General features: G+C 41.6%; 2 protein-coding genes across 4 annotated transcripts; both read right to left on the minus strand.

Annotated features, from left to right (window-relative positions):
* Positions 1-622: 622 nt before the first annotated feature.
* On the minus strand, positions 623-7,267 carry LOC124286301 (E3 ubiquitin-protein ligase TRIM56-like). Its single transcript, XM_046722659.1, has 4 exons — positions 7,015-7,267; positions 5,534-5,684; positions 3,897-4,265; positions 623-1,808 (listed from the first exon to the last, which is right to left on the minus strand). The coding sequence occupies exons 2-4, from the start codon at positions 5,667-5,669 to the stop codon at positions 1,252-1,254; spliced, it is 1,062 nt and encodes a 353-aa protein (XP_046578615.1). The 5' UTR covers positions 5,670-5,684; positions 7,015-7,267; the 3' UTR covers positions 623-1,251.
* Positions 7,268-10,861: 3,594 nt separating this feature from the next.
* On the minus strand, positions 10,862-16,446 carry LOC124286302. Of its 3 annotated transcripts, none has more exons than XR_006901005.1 (4): positions 16,362-16,446; positions 15,300-15,438; positions 13,195-13,617; positions 10,862-11,755 (listed from the first exon to the last, which is right to left on the minus strand). XR_006901005.1 is itself a non-coding variant. In XM_046722660.1 (4 exons), exons 3-4 carry the CDS (start codon positions 13,418-13,420, stop codon positions 11,199-11,201), a joined length of 735 nt encoding a protein of 244 aa, XP_046578616.1. In that variant the 5' UTR covers positions 13,421-13,617; positions 15,300-15,438; positions 16,362-16,446; the 3' UTR covers positions 10,862-11,198. The 3 variants fall into 3 exon arrangements, 2 of the variants coding, with proteins under 2 accessions (XP_046578616.1, XP_046578617.1); XM_046722660.1 differs by having other exon boundaries at positions 13,243-13,617; XM_046722661.1 differs by lacking the exon at positions 15,300-15,438 and having other exon boundaries at positions 13,243-13,617.
* Positions 16,447-19,427: the final 2,981 nt, after the last annotated feature.

Consider the following 19,427-nt stretch of genomic DNA (forward strand, 5'->3'; position numbering starts at 1 on the left):
ATGCACGCATGCCTGCACAAAAACCCATACAAACTGACATCAGTATATCTAAATGCACGCACACAAATATATAAAGACGCAGACATATATAAAGACACATTTATATTAACACAAGCACGCAAGCACATAAAATCACACACAAATTGACATCAGCATATCTAAATGCACGCACACCAATATACAACACAAATATATATAGACGCAGACATATATAAAGACACAGTGATATTCACACACATGCATGTCACACACACACATGCACGCACGCATGCATGCATGCATGCACGCACGCACGTATGCACGCACGGACACAAAATCGCACAAATTGACATCAGTATATCTAAATGCGACAAGTGTTCCTTGCGGCTGGTGACATGCTATTGTCATGTGGCAGAGTAATAATATACTCGTATTCGAATCCAAGCACAGTGGTAGCCCTGTACATGACACCAACCCACGCGGGAATATAACAAGCTCTGAGTTAATAAAGGAGACCGTAATTGGTCAGTTACAGTTAATGTTTAAAGCCTTGGCTCATCAAGGAGATATACTGACGAACGGAGAGCATACAATCAACACGGCATATACTAACTGCCTATGCTTATCAAAGACTGATTCATGAAAGTTCTATAAGTACTTTAATTAATCATTGTCCACCATTGGTATCAAATAGATTGACGCGATCTATTTTCATACCTGTACAACAAAAGGTATATGTTACTTTCGTGAAGGTATGGTACATGTTTAAAAAACACATAAACATGCAGGTACTGCTAAACGTAAGGGCACATAATGCAAATTGGACAAAACAAATATACAAATAACAATAGTGTCACTGACTGTCGTTCATACTTGCACATGTTTATCTGTTATTCAGGCCGATCTAATATTCAGACTGACTTGGCGAGGCACAGGGATAAAGGTTTCAAGGGTAAAGTTACTATGGACAAAATAGTTCATTCCGTGTAAATGATATATACATGGTGCGTGTTGACAATATCTTCCAACAAGCATGCATGCACACCAAGGTGTTGCCGTGCATCTCAATGGGTATCTTGTGAAAGTGTATTTGTACATGTACAGCGTTATCCCATAAGATACATCTGAATGTTGGTGTGTATCTCAACCGGTACCTAGTAAAGGTGCACATATGCGAGCACAATGTCATCCAATGCGATTAACCCGCATGCTGCTTTGTTTTTCAATGGGTAAATTGTGTATCTTGTAAAGGTAAAATAAGCAAGCACAAAATTATCCAATACGATACACTCTGATGTAGCTTTTGAGCACTGAGACATAGAGAATGTTGTCATCAGTGATACAGATACCTTGTGGCTCCTCGATACCATCGTCTCTGGTGAGGACATCTCTCACAAACTTCCCATCTACAGTCAGCTGAACTACTCTGTGGCCCTCTCTATCAGAAGCATAGATGTAGCCCCCGTGAGCCCTCACTGTCAACAGTCCTATAAACTTCTTGTCGACTCTAGGTTTGAACTTAAACAGCAGATTCCCCATTTCGTTGAAACACGTTATCGCGTGATGCTTTAAATCTCCCACTATACAGTTGCCGTTGTAGGTGCACACGCTGTACGGTTCGTTTAGGTGGCTTCTGTCAAATGTCCTGAGAATATTCCCAGTCATATCAATTACATCCACTCCACAATTTCCCAGGACATGACTTCCAACCAATGTTCCTGGAGACAGGAATGCAATAGAGCTGTATCGTGTTTTTGTGTCAATAGTGCGCTGTAGATCCAGATCTGGGAATACTTTGAAAAATACTATTTTGAAATGGCACCACACACCTGAAAACAAAAATTTACAATTTGAAACGTAGTGTTCCAGTATTGGATCATGTGTAGTAATTTTCATTTTACTGCAGTTTTCATTTTACTGCAGTTTTATATATTTTTTGTATGCGGAAGAAAAGCTCTAAATGACACACGTGAAGCGTGATAGATACCACACACATGTCGCTGACAATTCCATGGATCAGAATCAGTGAGACAGGGCTGAGTTTCCCTAAGCTTTCTTATCGATTGTCGACTGAACAGCGCTTTGCTTGCTTCCTCAACAGTATCTCGTTCGTTCCACAAAGCGATCGCAGCGCTTAGATGATCGTAACCTCCATACATAAACACGGACTTAGCGCTAAGATCGCTATGTGAAACGGATCCCGACTGATCGTGTGGCAGGTATGATACCACGATGCATTTAATCTTACATTCGCAGAAACGGTATATATACCATGGTCTGTTTGCTTAATGATTGTTGTGAAGTATCTGGCCCATTATAAGTGAGGTGAGGTGAAATTGGGTTTAACGTCGTGCTCGAGAATATTTCGCTCATATGACGACTTGCATGCGTGTGTATGTGTAGGTGCGGCTGCTTGTACTAGCCCAGACTTAAGCTGGTTTTATAGTGCTAGCCCACTGAGATGCCATGCCGCAGTGAAGCATGAATACCCAACTCAGACACATTATACTGACTCCGAGCCGACCAGTCCTTGTTGTACCCATTACTGCCGAGCGCCAGGCAGGGACCAACAAGTACCATATTTTAACGTCTTTTGGTATGACGCGGTCGGGGATCGAACCCGCGACTTTTCGCTCTCCGGGCGGACGCTCTAACCACTACACCACGGAGGCGGTCCCCATTATAAGTGACTTAATACACATGGAAAAGAGTATCGCAACATCTGGCATGTTTGATGGTTTCAGTATGTTACCATAAACCGAAACGTCTCCAAACCTCATTATAAGTGAATATATACACAGGGAAAAAAAGTCTTGCAACACCCCATATCTTTCATGATATCTATATGTTAACCATCATGATAGCAATGGAACTTTACCAAACCTCAGATTAACTAATTATCTGGCCTAGATGAACAAATTGACCTTCAAGGAATAATTAGATGGTAAAATCTAAACGCACAAAAGAACGGAAAAGTGTAGCCTATTCACAGAACCAAACATGACAAACATGTGACACATTTTGGAGTGCTTATAAGTATGGTCGTACCACCTTAACATGCGCGATCATTTTCAAACTTCTGTCAAGAAATCACGACAGTATCAATAACAGAGCACAATAAAAAATATGAACATCAGCCTTTCCCCATGATTTCAAATCCACGTGACGTCGCACTTGTCACCAAGCTAGATGTGCTGCCTTGTGCTCTGGGATTAACAAAGGACGTCTACTTACAGAAAGGACGTCTATTGGACATACGACGAAGTGGAAGCCGCAGTATTACTACGCCACTTGACATGCACGGATGAAGTATTCTCCCTCGGGGTTTTCACTCGTGGTCGACCTGAACATCAGCTTGCTGAGGACAACCAACATCACTCCCAATAGCGCTAGCTCTCTTGAGATGACAGCATTCCACATTCAAGTATCTTGCCATTTTTGAGCAGTTGAGGAGACCCCATTTTTGCTAATCAACAACCAAATCAATTGATTTTCCAAACTATAGGAACAGTTTACTGAAACTTAATATTTGTTTAATGGTGGGAAGGGTTTTCGCACGAGATACCCGCCTTTAGTTCATGGTAATGTATGGTGCACCGGAAGAGTCCACTTAATCATACATACAAGCATAAATATGACATGACTGACTGACTGACTGAGTTTGGTTTTACGCCGCTTTTAGCAATATTCCAGCAACATCACGGCAGGGACACCAGAAATGGGCTTCACACATTGTACCCATGTGGGGATTCGAACCCGGGTCTTCGGCGTGACGAGCCCACGCTTTAACCACTAGGCTACCCCACAGCCCCAAATATGACACGAATTTACGACTAAAGTGGTGTTGGGGGTGGGGGTCTGAAAGTGATAGGTGTTGTGATACTTTTTTCCCACGTGTACTGATTGTTGGTACATACCAGCAGCCACCAGGTTGTCCTCGATGATAGTGAAGTTCGTTGCAAATTGTTTCATGGGGAGTGTACTCGTCCTCTCCTCGCCCGCTTCCCTGTACAAAGCGTTCACAGACTTGTTCTCTTGGTCAGACGTCAGTATAACAGTAGCCCCCTCGAGTGTCATCACCAAGACATCCATGGTTATCTTGCTACCGGATCGGCACCCTGGAGTATTTTCAATAATTTCTACTAGTTCCGATCTTCCTGGCGCAATGATTGGTTGATTGGGGGGTTTATCACGTGACTTTTTGCTAGGCGGTTTACGTTCCGTCGAGTTCGAGGTCTTCTGATGCTTTGTGTCAGTAGGTTTCTTATTGGCCTTTCCTTTAGGATCTGTAGGTGAGTAAGTAAATGATCATTCATTCCACTTAGAGTACTATAGTTATATCATGGCGTGGTAACTTACATTTGGGGAAGGCCCGGGGTATTGAAGATACGTGTGCTACAAATCACGCATCGGTCTGTTCCTGCAGCTCTTTGTAGGGTTAAAGTGTTCAATGTTTAACGTAAAAACTCAATAGTAAATAATAGTGACATTTGAAAATAATAGAGTCTGCACCAGACAATCCAGTTATTCACAATGCCAGCAATGATCCTAACAATTCATCGAGTCTGACCACGCGAATCATTAATGCGACGAGCGTAGGTTGCTGCGGACCAACTCTATCCCGTATTTCCGGTATTGTCATCGAGTCAGGACCAGACAATCCCGTTACTGTTACCATGGGCATCGATCTAAGCAAATGGGATACAATGACATGTATCAAGAATTCTGATCACCCGATCCGTTAGTGGCCTTTTATGTAAAGTATGGGTTGCTGAAGACCAGTTCTAATACGGATCTTCGCGGCTTGACGTCCATAAAGTGTCTTTGGATCAAAGACACTTTGTCATGGTTAATTGTTCGAAACTTTGTACCTGAAATCTTCTTAAAGTTTTGAACTGTGGAAATACACTGACTAGAGACTTGACTCTTTCGTCTTTTGAATAAAAAGTACAGACCACTTTCCATAATCGTTCGCAATCTCTGACAAAATCACGGTTCTGTCGGCATCATGAGCTTGTGTGTATATATAACTACGAAAATTATAATGAGGCGTGTCCGCGAAAAGGTGAGCGTATACTACCCATCATGGCGGCGTCAGGGGCAACTATACAAGTCAAATGTTAACCGAATAAGCATTGGCACAGTGTGGCAGCTCAAAATAGGGAATTGCATCGGACATCATTTTTGTCACTGAGGCGTCAAATATATATGTCCTCTACATGTCCACCACAAAATATATCAAAGTGTCATAAGACCTTGAATGTTGTAAACCTGATCAAAATATTTCTTTTTCAACTGCTGCAGGGTTGGGACCAGAGGAATGTTTAATAATCATATAGTTTCTATATTCCAGGCACGGAGACAAAACATATGGGATATGTTATGATATGATATGATATGATATGATATGGCAGGTTTGACCCTTTGTATATCTGATATATGTTATGATATGATATGATATGATATGGCAGGTTTGACCCTTTGTATAACTGATATATGTTATGATATGATATGATATGATATGACAGGTTTGACCTTTTGTAGTCAAATATACCTTTTGATTCGCATTTCCTCCTCGGGCGCGAGTATGGAGTCGGTTTTGCCGGGAACTTTTCCGTGGACTTTTCTGTGGACTTCAACGAGGACCTTGTGAGGGCCTTCAGCCTGCTAGATGTGCGCCGTCCTGACATGCTTGTTTTCTCTGCCTGTATAATGTAGGAGACAAACCAGCTGGTTATACATATGTAGCGTTGTCCCAGGACAAATGGATTCTTTGACTTCAGTGGACATAGTTGCAAACATGCGTATAGAGAGTACGAAATATGCCAGGAATATCAAAACGATCTTTCAATACGTTACTCTGCGCCAAGCAAACCAGTGTTTTATATCATGACACGCAATAACTTTAGTGATCATTTGACAAATTGTGTGTTTCATTGTTGGTGTTTTTTACAACAAAGACCGATAACTAATCGGTTTTACAGAACAAGGTTCTTTACAGATGTCTCTGTATACTGTTTGGGGCGGTGGGGTAGCCTAGTGGATAAGGCGTCCACTCGTCACGCCGAAGACCCGGGTTCGATTCCCCACATTGGCACAATGTGTGAAGCCCATTTCTGGTGTCCCCCGCCGTGATATTGCTAAAGTATTCATAAAAGCGGCGTAAAACTAAACTCACTCACTCACCCACTCACTGTATACTGTTTCTGCATTTAGCTTCTCTTCCCGTTGAACGAAGGTTTGAGAACGAGGCTACTACATGGATGGCACAGTAATGCCTGCGTCCATAATATCAACCACTGGTTTGCCTGTCCCACATTCGAGTTAATTAAACACACATATAATCCGTTGAGGGTTCTACAAATTCCCAGACCGAATTATACTTCTCGGTACCTGATAGTAACTATTTCATGTTTCATCAGTTCCAGATGGGACAAGACCTAAGAGACATTGTAAATCACTCGTTTAGCATATGGACAAATTTAGAAAATTCTTGGGCAGTGGGATAGCCAAGTGGTTCAAGCATTATTATCATGCCAAAGACTCGGGTTCGATTTCCTGGATGGGTATATTGTGTCAAGTCCTTTTGTGGTGCCCTCCGCCGTGACATTGCTAGGATAATTCTAAAACGGCGTGAAAACAATACTCACTCCTCACTTACTAGCTAAGTCGCACCTCATCTTATGATCATTATTGGGAAGGGAGGTAATCCATTAACTCTATTTTCATCTGTTTTATATGGAGAAGAGGTCTTCATAGTTTGAATATTTTTTTCATTAGGCAAATCCTCTTCTGTCTTAGCCATACTGTGTTTTCGTATACAAAGTAATAGAACAGAATTTGCCATAACACATGGGAAAGTGGTTAGGGTCGGATTGTGGTCAAGGCCGGCTGAAATAAGCGATGCGTTCGTTCAAGCATGTCGTTTGAGTTTTTACACTGGGCATTATCGGTTGTCAGAGCAATCTTGAAGCATAAATTCACTCTAACACTGGTCAATTGTGGTATGCAAATGCCAATAACTAAGGTCCTTACCCTTGAAGCCACAACGTTCGTCCACACTGTGGGAGAAACACAGTGTGAAAGTAACACACTTTCTTGTTTCGGGTCAGGGAGCTTGTGTAAGGGAGATAACTGCAGCTGGCTTAGGATATTTTCAATATGATGCACGTTTCAGATAAGTATATAAATTGTGCGAAGGAGATTGAACCACTGTTGATTAATTTTCTTGTTAGAAATGCAATTTTTCACACAACACTATTGAATTGGAAAATGGAGTTGCGAGAAATGAGATTTGTCTGCAATGTGTATTCACAGCCTGCGCTGTTCCTCCTTTCGTTTTGCCTCCTCCGTTAGAGAATATGCCCGAACTTGCCCTCAGGCGTACCTCAGTCTGGGTAATGCAGCAGGCTGCTGACTGTAAAGGATCACCCAAACCCTCCTTGCTGCATTCATCTATTATAGTCTACTTAAAGCAGATAAGTGTGGACAATTCCAACCATTTGTTGATGAATCACTAGTGATAATGCCAGGTTTTCGTGAGCGTTTCACCTGCAAAATAGCAGAGAACATATGACGCTAGTTAAACCAGTCCCAGAAGTGTGAAATTTGGTAATGTCCTACACGTCCTCATTCCAAATGAATGATGTTCACATTCATTTAGATGTTCGTAAACAAGACAGCAACATAATATTAATAATAATTCATGATGCAGAGTATACTCACCCGCTAAAGTTATGCAATCATTGATAACGTTTGTAATGTATATTCATGTATATTAGCGATGACGCTAACTTTTTATCATGTGGCTTGTGGCTTGTAGTTCAGCGAATCTGGTAAGAGGCGACTAACGGGATCGGGTGGTCAGACTCGCTGACTTGCTGGACACATGTCATCGAATCCCAATTGCGTAGATTGATGCTTATGGTGTTGCTCACTGGATTGTCTGGTCCAGACGCAATTATTTACAGACCTGGAAATTGCTGGAATATTGCTGAGTGCGGCGTAGAACTGAACTCACTCACGCAGTCACTCATTGAATCTGAAACACGCCTTGCCAAATTGCTCAAACTGGTTTTGAATATTCATAATTTATATTTATTTATAAAATATGTAAAGTATTTACCAAGGATGGAATGCCTATACATCTATGAAGAATTTGAAGAATAACTTAAGGGAGATCTTGTTACCCTGCTTCCCAGATATTGTACGTGCGCTTGAAAACGATGGGCCAAGTCATCTTTAGATATGCGCGAAGAACTCTGCACATTCCTTGTCAGTACAAAAGTGTAGCAAAACGTTTTCATTGTGAAAGAATCAATATCAAGGACCTTTTCGTATTATGAATTCCTTCAAATTGTATTTGATATGCGTGTATGGGGTAAACTGTTGCCCGTGCTTTTCATAGAATTTGCAACGTCTTTCGTAAGTAAAACCTATTTTACATATTGTTTGCACAAGCCATACAATAAAGCAAATGCATTTTGGAAAAGATACATTCGTCATGCGAACACTCGATAACAATGTATTGGTCGACTTGAGGCTAGTAAGCATCAGTGGCAAGGCAAATCGACTTTGGCCAGAGCACATCCCAACACTATAGCAGGGCTTTTGGAGAAGTGTGTGTGAGCGCGCACACAAACAAATTATCCCCCAAGTCCAAGTCTCCTCGGAGAAAATGTTTCGGGGGAGGTGAGGGGTCTGGATCTGCAGCTTAGGATATTTTCACTCCAATGGACGTTTCAGGTAAGGTTACATTATGGGATGGCGATCGAACCAATGTTGATTCAGGTACAGTTTTTCACACGACACTATTGATTTGGAAAATAGAGTTGCGAGAAACGATATTTATCTGTAATTTGCATCGTTCGTTGTCTTTTCATTGTGTGTGTAATGACACACAGGATCAAGACCGATCAGTTGCTCTCGGAAACGTAAGAGAGTCACATACTGATGGCATATATTATTGAAAAAAAAATACACTTCGCAACAAAAAAAGGTTAACAAAGTAGAGCTAGCTGATCTAATCCTGCTATTGGTATCTGTAATATGTATAATACCTAATCGGGCAAATCTGTAGTCACTCCCTCCTCAATATCATTTGAGAGGCGTCCAATGTCAATCACAGACACCTGAAGCCTCCCAATCATAAAGGTTGAACAGTTTATCAGAAGATCTAGAGTCGGGGTTAATATTAAACATCACGAATAACAAGTAAATTCCCATCCTAATGGTGACTATGCTACACTACAGGCTGAAGCAGCCTGTGCTGGTCGGAAGGCGCTTATATGGATCGGGTGGTCAGAGTCATTGACTTATTTGTATCCCACTTTGAATATTGATTGTAGTTACTAGATTACTCACACACCGCCAGTTCTTAGGTCGAATATTACTTTTTTACTGAATTGCCTTAAATGTAAGTCCCCTGGGCCCCGTTCCTCAAATCGTAGCGCTACGACAGTCGTAACTCCCATACTTTAACATAGACTTACGAAAGTACGATCGCTTTGAGGAACGGGGCCCAGGACTGAAAGTGAGTGAATGAGTGATTTAGTATTTAGCGTCATATCGGGAATGTTTCAGCCATATCGTTAAATTTAATTTATATCAATATTAAAATCAACAAATTTAAAACATAAATACCCGTCATCGAAGGACAGTAAAAGTATCACTGTTCGTAATCTAAAACTAGTACGCTACCATAACGATGTATCACTATAGACAACAGTACAATATAGAAACTGGCAATAGATCACCAGCAGCTGAAGGCTGATTATAATACTATGGACCATGGACTTACAGTATCAACCTTTCAATAGTCCCTGAACTGAAAGAGGTGAGGTGAGGTGAAATTGGGTTTAACGTCGTGCTTGAGAATATTTCGCTCATATGACAACGTGCATGCGTGTGTATGTGTAGGTCCGGCTGCTTGTACTAGCCCAGACTTAAGCTAGTTTTATAGTGCTAGCCCACTGAGATACCTTGCAGCAGTGAAGCATGAATACCCCACTCAGACACATTATACTGACTCCGAGCCGACCAGTCCTTGTTGTACCCATTAATGCCGAGCGCCAGGCAGGGACCAAAAAGTACCATTTTTAACGTCTTTTGGTATGACGCGGTCGGGGATCGAACCCGCGACCTTCCGCTCTCCGGGAGGACGCTCTAACCACTACACCACGGAGGTGGTCACGTCCTATTTGACAGCATTTATGTCTGGAAACAGTCATGCCAAGACACAATCGACAGATGCACGTGCCACACACAATGAGGCCACACAAGTGCGCAGGGTATCATTCTTGATTCTAACACCTTCACGGAACTGGACATCATTTTCGGAACAACATTTGTTATTGTCCCATCTGCAAAGGAATGAAAAACTCATCTACCTACTAACAGACCTACTGGCCATTGGGATACGGTATGAATGTATCGCAAATGATGTCAGTATTACGCGATACTAATTAAGAAACGTCTATTTGAACATTCCCATCTAGCTATAAGATCGTTGGTGCTCATAACATCTGCAACAACCTCACTTCCGCGTCATAACTAGTTTCACTTTATGTTTTATTATCATTCAACTATTATTGCCATGCTAAAATGTAATATTGCTCACGTTTTAGCAAATGTTTAAGTATTTCTAGTTATCCCTTTCATGGCGTGAAGTGCATCTTTTCATTTTGTTGGCTCATGGCGTCAAGATGAGAGATACGAGAGTGTCATCAGTTAGCTCCCCTTGTGTCTTGAGCCGCATCAGTTTTAGATATTCTTGGCGCTTCAGTAATGCTCACAGCATTGTATTTTTCCATTCATGCATAAACTGTTTTTCGCTAATCCACTTTTTTCATTATGGACTTATTGACTGTAAATAAATCACAAATTTTGCGGCCAAATAGAGATACATTTATTATCTAAAAGCGACAACACTGTAGTCCAGTGACATTATGTCTATATGGAAAAATATGTAAAATCATAGTTTTTAGACAAATAGAAAGGACTGTTTCTGAACCTGCTTAAGGCCTCTTCTGAATGTTCCTTCCAACATTCGTTGCGCATCTAACAACGTGTAGTCCTCGAGTCAGTAATATTCTAATACATTGCCTCCCTACATGTAAACCTGATTCATGCAAGCACAATGTTAAGGAACACGGTACAAACCGATCCTACTGTGTATCTCAATGGGCGTCTTGTTCATGTGAACATATGCAAGCACACTGTCATCCAATACGATACACTCTGATGTAACTGTTGTACACTGATACATAGAGGAGGTTTTCATCAGTGATACAGATACCTTGTGGCTTCACGATTCCATCGTCTCTGGTGAGGACATCTCTCACAAACTTCCCATCTACAGTCAGCTGAACTACTCTGTGGCCCTCTCTGTCAGAAGCATAGATGAAGCCCCCGTGAGCCCTCACTGTCAACAGTCCAATAAACTTCTTGTCGACTCTAGGTTTGAACTTAAACAGCATATTCCCCATGTCGTTGAAACACATTATCGCGTGATTCTTTACATCTCCCACTATACAGTTGCCGTTGTAGGTGCACACGCTGTACGGTTCACTTAGGTGGCTTCTGTCAAATGTCCTGAGAATATTCCCAGACATATCAATTACATCCACTCCACAATTTCCCAGGACATGACTTCCAACCAATGTTCCTGGAGACAGGAATGCAATAGAGCTGTATCGCATTTTTGTGTCAATAGTGCGCTGTAGATCCAGATCTGGGAATACTTTGAAAAATACTATTTTGAAATGGCACCATACACCTGAAACAAAAAAGATGCGAAACCATGATGCCCTTTATCCTGGCTTCGCAGCAACGGTATATATATGATGGTTCCTTTGCTTAATGATTGGTGTGTAGAATAAATGAGTAAATACACATTGAAAAAGTATCGAAACACCCCATATTTTTCATAGGATCTACATGGTACCATTCACAATAGCAAGGGAACCTTTCCAAAACCTCACTTTAACGTATTATATGAATTATCTGACCCTCAAAGAACAATTACAAAGCACAGTGAACTCAAATCTAGTTTTGTGCAGCGAAGCAAACATGGCAAAGATATCACATAAGTATCAATAACCGAACACAATCTCACTATCTGGTGTAACTGCAATGTATACCTGACCCTCCGTCTCGTTTATTATCAGACGTTGAGTTTGACGTTGAGGTAATGCGTTCTATTCTTGATGAAGGACCTGTTCCAATACATCTCGAGTTACTACTCAATCCCCCTTGCGTACTCTGCGGCCCACAGCGTCTCCAGTGTCTTGCATATACTCCATGCAATTAAGATCTGGACTCCTGGCGGCCAATTAAGGTAGAGTTGCTGCCACTTCTTCACATAAGAAGCTACCAACGTCACATGGGCGATGAGGCCTAGCTTTGTCGTCCATGAAGACTAGGCTTGTGTGCACCAATGAACCCCGTCAAATGGAACTTGCTGCCAGATATTCCTTTGTACATCTTCAGTGTTTCTGCGGCACCAAACAGAAAGCTTGGTCATCAGTCAGGAATGAATAAAATCGACTTTCGCCCGATCAGTGGACCTTTCGCCTTGACCTCAAATTCCCGTGACATTGTGTTTGACACCAAGCTTGAAATGCTGTCTTGTGCTTTCGGGAGAACAAAGGTGGTCATTTAGGCGATGTCTGATATTTCTGTTGTACAAACGACGATGTTCTGCACTTGACATGAACGGATGAAGTCTTGTGACTGTGGGAAGAGTCATTCTGTCCCATGGAGCTGTCATTTGTGGCCGACTTGAACGCTGACGGTTATCAGTATAATTAGTTTACTGATGTTTTCTGGCCAGTCGGCTGATAGTTGATGGAGGACGACCTAGTTGATGGAGGACGACCTACATCTCTTGCAGTAACCCTCAATGACATGCCAGCATTCCATATACCAGTAACTTTCAATCTTTGAGCAGTTGTCAGTTAAAGATGCCCATAATTGATTAGCAACAACGAAATCGATTGATGTTCCAAGTTATCGCGCTGTAAGACTGGTTTACAGAAACTTGATATTTACTTAATGACTGCTACATGTATTCCGCGTGATGTTCATCGTTGGTCGTAACTGATACATGTCTAAAATCCATGTATGATAAATTGTAAAATAATCACACAAACATACATAATTATTATACAAACATAAATGTTAAAAGGGGGTTAACACTCATAGGTGTTTAGATACCTTTTCCTGTGTGTATAGAATGCTCTCGTTAAGGTTGTTTGTACATACCAGCAGCCACCAGGTTGTCCTCGATGATAGTGAAGTTCGTCAGACATTGACTCGTGGGGAGTATACTCGTCCTCTCCTCACCCCCTTCCCTGTACAAAGCGTTCACAGATTTGTTGTCTCTGTCAGACGTCAGTATAGCAGTAGCCCCCTCGAGTGTCATCACCAAGATATCCAACATTAACTGGCTACCGGATCGGCATCCTGGAGTATTTTCAATAATTTCTACAAGTTCGGGTCTTTCTGGCACAGTGATTGGTTGAATAGGTGGTACATCACAAGATTTTTTGATGGACTGTTTACCTTTGCCTTTAGTCGAGTTCGAGGTCTTCTGATGTTTTGTGTCACTTGGTTTCTTTTTGGTCTTTCCTTCAGGATCTGTAAGTGAGTAAGTGAATGAGAATTCATTCTGCTTTTAATAATTCAGTTCAGAAAATCACGGTTCTCATTTCTATCTCATTCCTCCAGCTCTAGGTTGGGTTAAAGTTTTCAGTGTTGCTTAATGTTTAACGTAAAATACAATAGGGAATATTAGTGCCATATGGAAATAATCGAGTCTGCACCTTATTATCCAATGTTACTCGTTGCAATCAAGGGTGACTACTCGACCCATTTTTAGACTATTTTAGGTGCCTGCGCCTCACTCTACCATGAAGCCAAGATACTAAAACCATGGAACAGTACGACTTGACGAATAGAAGCGACAGAACCGTTCAATATTCATAAGAAATCTCTGCTAAAGGCAGAGTCGATTGTACAATTGTGACTATATCATTAGTATATATTTGTTTCAGCAATATTGCAGCTGTACGATGTTGTTTGTAAACAAATCGAGTCTGGACCCCAGACAATCCAGTGATTGTCACGATGACAGTGTTTATGAATCACTATGAAATAGTGATGATACCAGGTGTGATATAAAGGTGAGCGTATCCTGCCCCACCGGTGGCACCCGCCATAAACATATGCAAAGTCACCTGTTCACCTGAAATAATTCGGGAACGTGTGGTACAAGTGAAAAAGGGAATTGCATCGGATATAATTTTTGTCACTGAAGCATCAAATTTAGAAATGTCGTGCACACGTTTACCACAAAACCAATAAACTATAATCTGTTTGTTTATTATTAGTTTTTGTTTGTGTTGTTATTTGTTTAACACCGCACTCAGCAATATTCCAGTTATATGGACCAGACAATCAAATGGCTGACATCATCAGCATCAATCTAGGAAACTGGGATACGATGACATGTGTCATACAGGTCAGCCAGCCTAACAACCATTCCCTTCCGTTGCCTCTTACATTTAGCGTGGGTTGCTGAAGGCCAATTCTAATCCAGGTCTTCAAAGGTGAAAGTGTGAAAATACACTGATGAAACACGGAAGAATGTACTATGCTTTTCTTTCATTTTCATGTGGTAAATAAGAACGACAAACTCTATTGCTTTATCATAAGCGATCTCTGACAATAGCACAGTCTGATGTACGATCCTGTCTGAATCATGAACTTTATGAATTACTATCAAATTATAATGAGACGTGGTGAGCGTATACTGCCTATCCGTGGCGTCCATCCGGGTCACTAGCAATTACAAATCAAATGTTTAACCTCAACAACATTGGCACAGTATGACAGGTCAAATTAGGGAATTGCAGGGGCAGGGCAGGGCAGGGTAGGGCAAATACCTTGAATGTTGCAAACCTGATGAAAATAAAGGAAAACCAAGTTCTATGGATAGTCAACTACTTTATTGCAATGAGTGCGACGTTTCGGCGTCGGTACTAACACCGTTATCAAGCAAGTGATCCTTCATCTTTACAACTTCTAAAATGCCTCTCAAAGAACTGATCAAAATACCTTTTTTTCAAACGCTGTCGAGACCGAGATGAATGACACATATCTTGACACATGACATGACAGGTCAGGACAGGACAGGATAGGACATTACAGGACAGGACAGGACAGGACATTACAGGACAGGACAGGATGCGCTTCGATACGCTACAATACGATACGATGTATGACATGTGACGGGTTTGACCCTGTGTATTCGAATATACCTTTTGATACGCATTTCCTCTCAGGGCGCGAGTATGGAGTCGGTTTTGCCGGGGTCTTTTCTGGGGACTTCGAGGGATCGTCTAAGGGCTTTCAGCCTGCTAGATGTGCGCCGTCCTGACATGTTTGAGTTCGCTGCCTCTAAAATGTAGGAGACAAACCAGCTGGGTGAGTTAGATACATGTAGCTTTCTCCTGGGAAAAACGGATTCTTTGACTTCAGTGGATGTTGTTGCAAACATGCGTGTAGAGAGTACGAAATATGCCAGGAATATCAGGAAGATCTTTCAATACGTGAGACTGCGCTGGTCGGTACAATGACACGAAATGACTTAAGTCATCATTTGACAAAATCTGTGTTTCATTGTTGGTGTTTTTACGACAAAGAACGATTACTGATAGCTAAAAAATGACCAGTTTACAGAACAATAAAACAATGTTCTTTCCAGACGTGTCTGTATACTGTTTCTGTAATTAACTTCTTTTCCAGTGGAACGATGTTTTGTGAACGAGGCGACTAGATGGACCGGACAGTAATGCACGCGTTCATAATCTGTCACTGGGTTGCCTCTTCCACACACATATAATCAGTTCACCTGTTGAGGGATCCACAAATTCCAAGACAAATCCCCCCCTCCTCCCCTTCGGTGACATTGCCAGAGTGATTCTAAAAACGGCGTGATACAATACTCACTTCCCCACTCACTAGCAAAGTGGCATGTCGTCAAAAGTAGATCGATATTGGGGAGGGAGGTATTCCATTAACTACATTTTTATCAGTTTTTTATATAGATTTAAGTCTTAACAGTTTGAATTTATTTTTCATCCGGTTCTATCTCAACCATAATGTGTTTCGTACAGAATAGATTGACATAACACGTGAGAAAGTGGTTAGGGTCGGTTCGTGGTCAAGGTCGACTGAATTTAACGAAGTGTTCGTTCAAGCATGTCGGTTGAGTTTTCACACTGCACATCATTTGGTTGCTAGAGCAGCCCTTGAAGTGCAAATTCTCTCTAACATTAGTCAATATGTGGTATACAAATGCCAATAACTAAGGTCCTTACCCTTGAAGCCACAACGTTCGTCCACACTGTGGGAGAAACACCCTGTGAGAGTAACACACTTCCTTGTTTCAGATCAGGGTGCTTGTGTAAGGGAGATAACTGCGTCTGGCTTAGGATGTTTTAACACGTTTCAGGTAATGTTAAATCGTGCAAAGGAGATCGAACCACTATTGACTCAGGCAGAAACAGTCTTTCACACAACACTACTGAATTAGAGGTGAGGTGAGGTGAAATTGGGTTTAACGTCGTGCTTGAGAATATTTCGCTCATATGACAACGTGCATGCGTGTGTATGTGTAGGTGCGGCTGCTTGTACTAGCCCAGACTAAAGCTGGTTTTATAGTGCTAGCCCACTGAGATACCATGCCGCAGTGAAGCATGAATACCCCACTCAGACACATTATACTGACTCCGAGCCGACCAGTCCTTGTTGTACCCATTAATGCCGAGCGCCAGGCAGGGACCAACAAGTACCATATTTTAACGTTTTTGGTATGACGCGGTCGGGGATCGAACCCGCGACCTTCCGCTCTCCGGGCAGACGCTCTAACCACTACACCACGGAGGCGGTCTCTACTGAATTAGAAAAAAATAGTGTTGGAAAGGAGATTTATTTCATATATGCATTGATTTTGGTCTTTTTATTGGGTTTGTGTGTAAATATACGCAAGAAACAAAGAAAGGGGAGAAACACTAAGTTCATTAGTTACATAATCAATATCTTGTAGATGCCATTACTGTGATAAGGTATATATATATCATTTGCATTTAAAACAAAATTTAAATGAAAATTCAAGCTGAGGTTCAGCATTGGGAAAGTTGTGCTCCTTACACAAGGTACATTGATATTTGCCTTTTTTATGCCTATTTCAGGTTCAAGTTTAAACGAGATGTGGCTTTGTGGACCGGTCCTTCGCCAGATTGTCTGGTTTGTTTTTATACCGCCTTTTCCATAGTTATCAGAAATCTCAGCTTAAATGAGTGTCGATTGTATGTTTCTGACTGTATGATCAACATGTGTTCAGGAATCAGTATCAAATAGTGATGATACCAGGTGTTCGCGGTGTCTGCGCTGTGCCCCAACTCCTTAAAGACGTCAACTTGTACTCGTGATCATTTCTTAAACAACTATATTCCAGTGATGGGAATAAAATAACAAACAACATATACTGTGATATTGTTGGGTACAGGGTATCCATTGTCATGCTCCGTATTGACATTAACTAGACTACCACCATAAAATATGCACCTGGTCCAACCTCTCTGGCTGTGTAACTGCGAGCAGACTTATCTGATCATCACATCAGAACGCCTGCGGCAAGAATAATGTATTACGGTTACAACTTGTTGCTCAGGAGTGTGTTAGCAATATATCCTCCAACACCCAAACTACCAACAGTTCCACCTTCTATCAGCAAAACGCCGCACATCCATGTACCTATACACCATATATCATTCCAACACCCACACTACCAACAGTTGCATCCTTCTATCAGCAAAACGCCCTACATCCATGTACCTATACACCATATATCACTCCAACACAAAACGCCCCACATCCATGTACCTACCAACACTTCTATCAGTTGCATCCTTCTATCAGCAAAACGCCCCACATCCATGTACCTATACACCATATATCACTCCAACACCACTACAACAGTTGCATACCAATCAGTTGCATCCTTCTATTGCACTTTTCTGTCAAAGCACACCCACTACCAACATCAGCAAAACGCCCCACATCCATGTACCTATACACCATATATCACTCCAACACCCACACTACCAACAGTTGCATCCTTCTATCAGCAAAACGCCCCACATCCATGTACCTATACACCATATATCACTCCAACACCCACACTACCAACAGTTGCATCCTTCTATCAGCAAAACGCCCTACATCCATGTACCTATACACCATATATCACTCCAACACCCACACTACCAACAGTTGCATCCTTCTATCAGCAAAACGCCCCACATCCATGTACCTATATATCACCATATATCACTCCAACATACACCACACTACCAACACTACCAACAGTTCCACCAATCAGTTGCATCCTTCTATCAGCAAAACGCCCTACATCCATGTACCTATACACCATATATCACTCCAACACCTAAACTACCAACAGTTGCCATCCTTCTATCAGTAAAACGCCCTACATCCATGTACCTATATCACTATACACCATATATCACTCCAACACCCAAACTACCAACAGTTCCATCCTTCTATCAGCAAAACGCCCTACATCCATGTACCTATACACCATATATCACTCCAACACCCAAACTACCAACAGTTGCATCCTTCTATCAGCAAAACGCCCTACATCCATGTACCTATACACCATATATCACTCCAACACCCAAACTACCAACAGTTGCAACAGCTGCATTCTATCAGCAAAACGCCCCACACACCCACACTATATATCCTATAACAGTTGCATCCTTCTATCAGTTGCAAAGCAAAACGCCCCACATCCATGTACCTATACATATATCACTCCAACACCCACACTACCAACAGTTGCATCCTTCTATCAGCAAAACGCCCCACATCCATGTACCTATACCATATATCACTCCAACACCCAAACTACCAACAACATAAAAGCAAAATAGATATCGTACTAACAGTGTATCAGCAAAACATTCAACCAACAACTCGCCTCTAATAGCTGGCATTAAGCAACATTTACTCACTTACTAACTCCAACCCATATTATGTCATGATGTCAGTGACTAGACTACTGACAGGCCGCCATTTCCTAGGCTGAATATTAGTAGGTGACGCCTTAAAAACAAACAAGCGTGTATCCCTCCTTTGTGGCCTGTTCTAGTATGTTATTTTCAGCATATGGTAGCTGAGCTTATATGTTTCCTCTACCCAGTGGTAGATATGTTTTCCAAGCCTCAGGGAATCTAATTAACAAACAAGCTTAATATATATTTAACACAGAACTGATCTTAGCTGTATGGTTAATTTATACTTATATATAATGTGTATATGTAGTGAATCATGAAATATACAGGTTAGTACCAGGT

The sequence above is a fragment of the Haliotis rubra genome, unplaced genomic scaffold (assembly GCF_003918875.1).
Source record: "Haliotis rubra isolate DU_JTF1 unplaced genomic scaffold, ASM391887v1 Scf38, whole genome shotgun sequence".
NCBI classification, from domain to species: Eukaryota; Metazoa; Mollusca; class Gastropoda; order Lepetellida; family Haliotidae; genus Haliotis; species Haliotis rubra.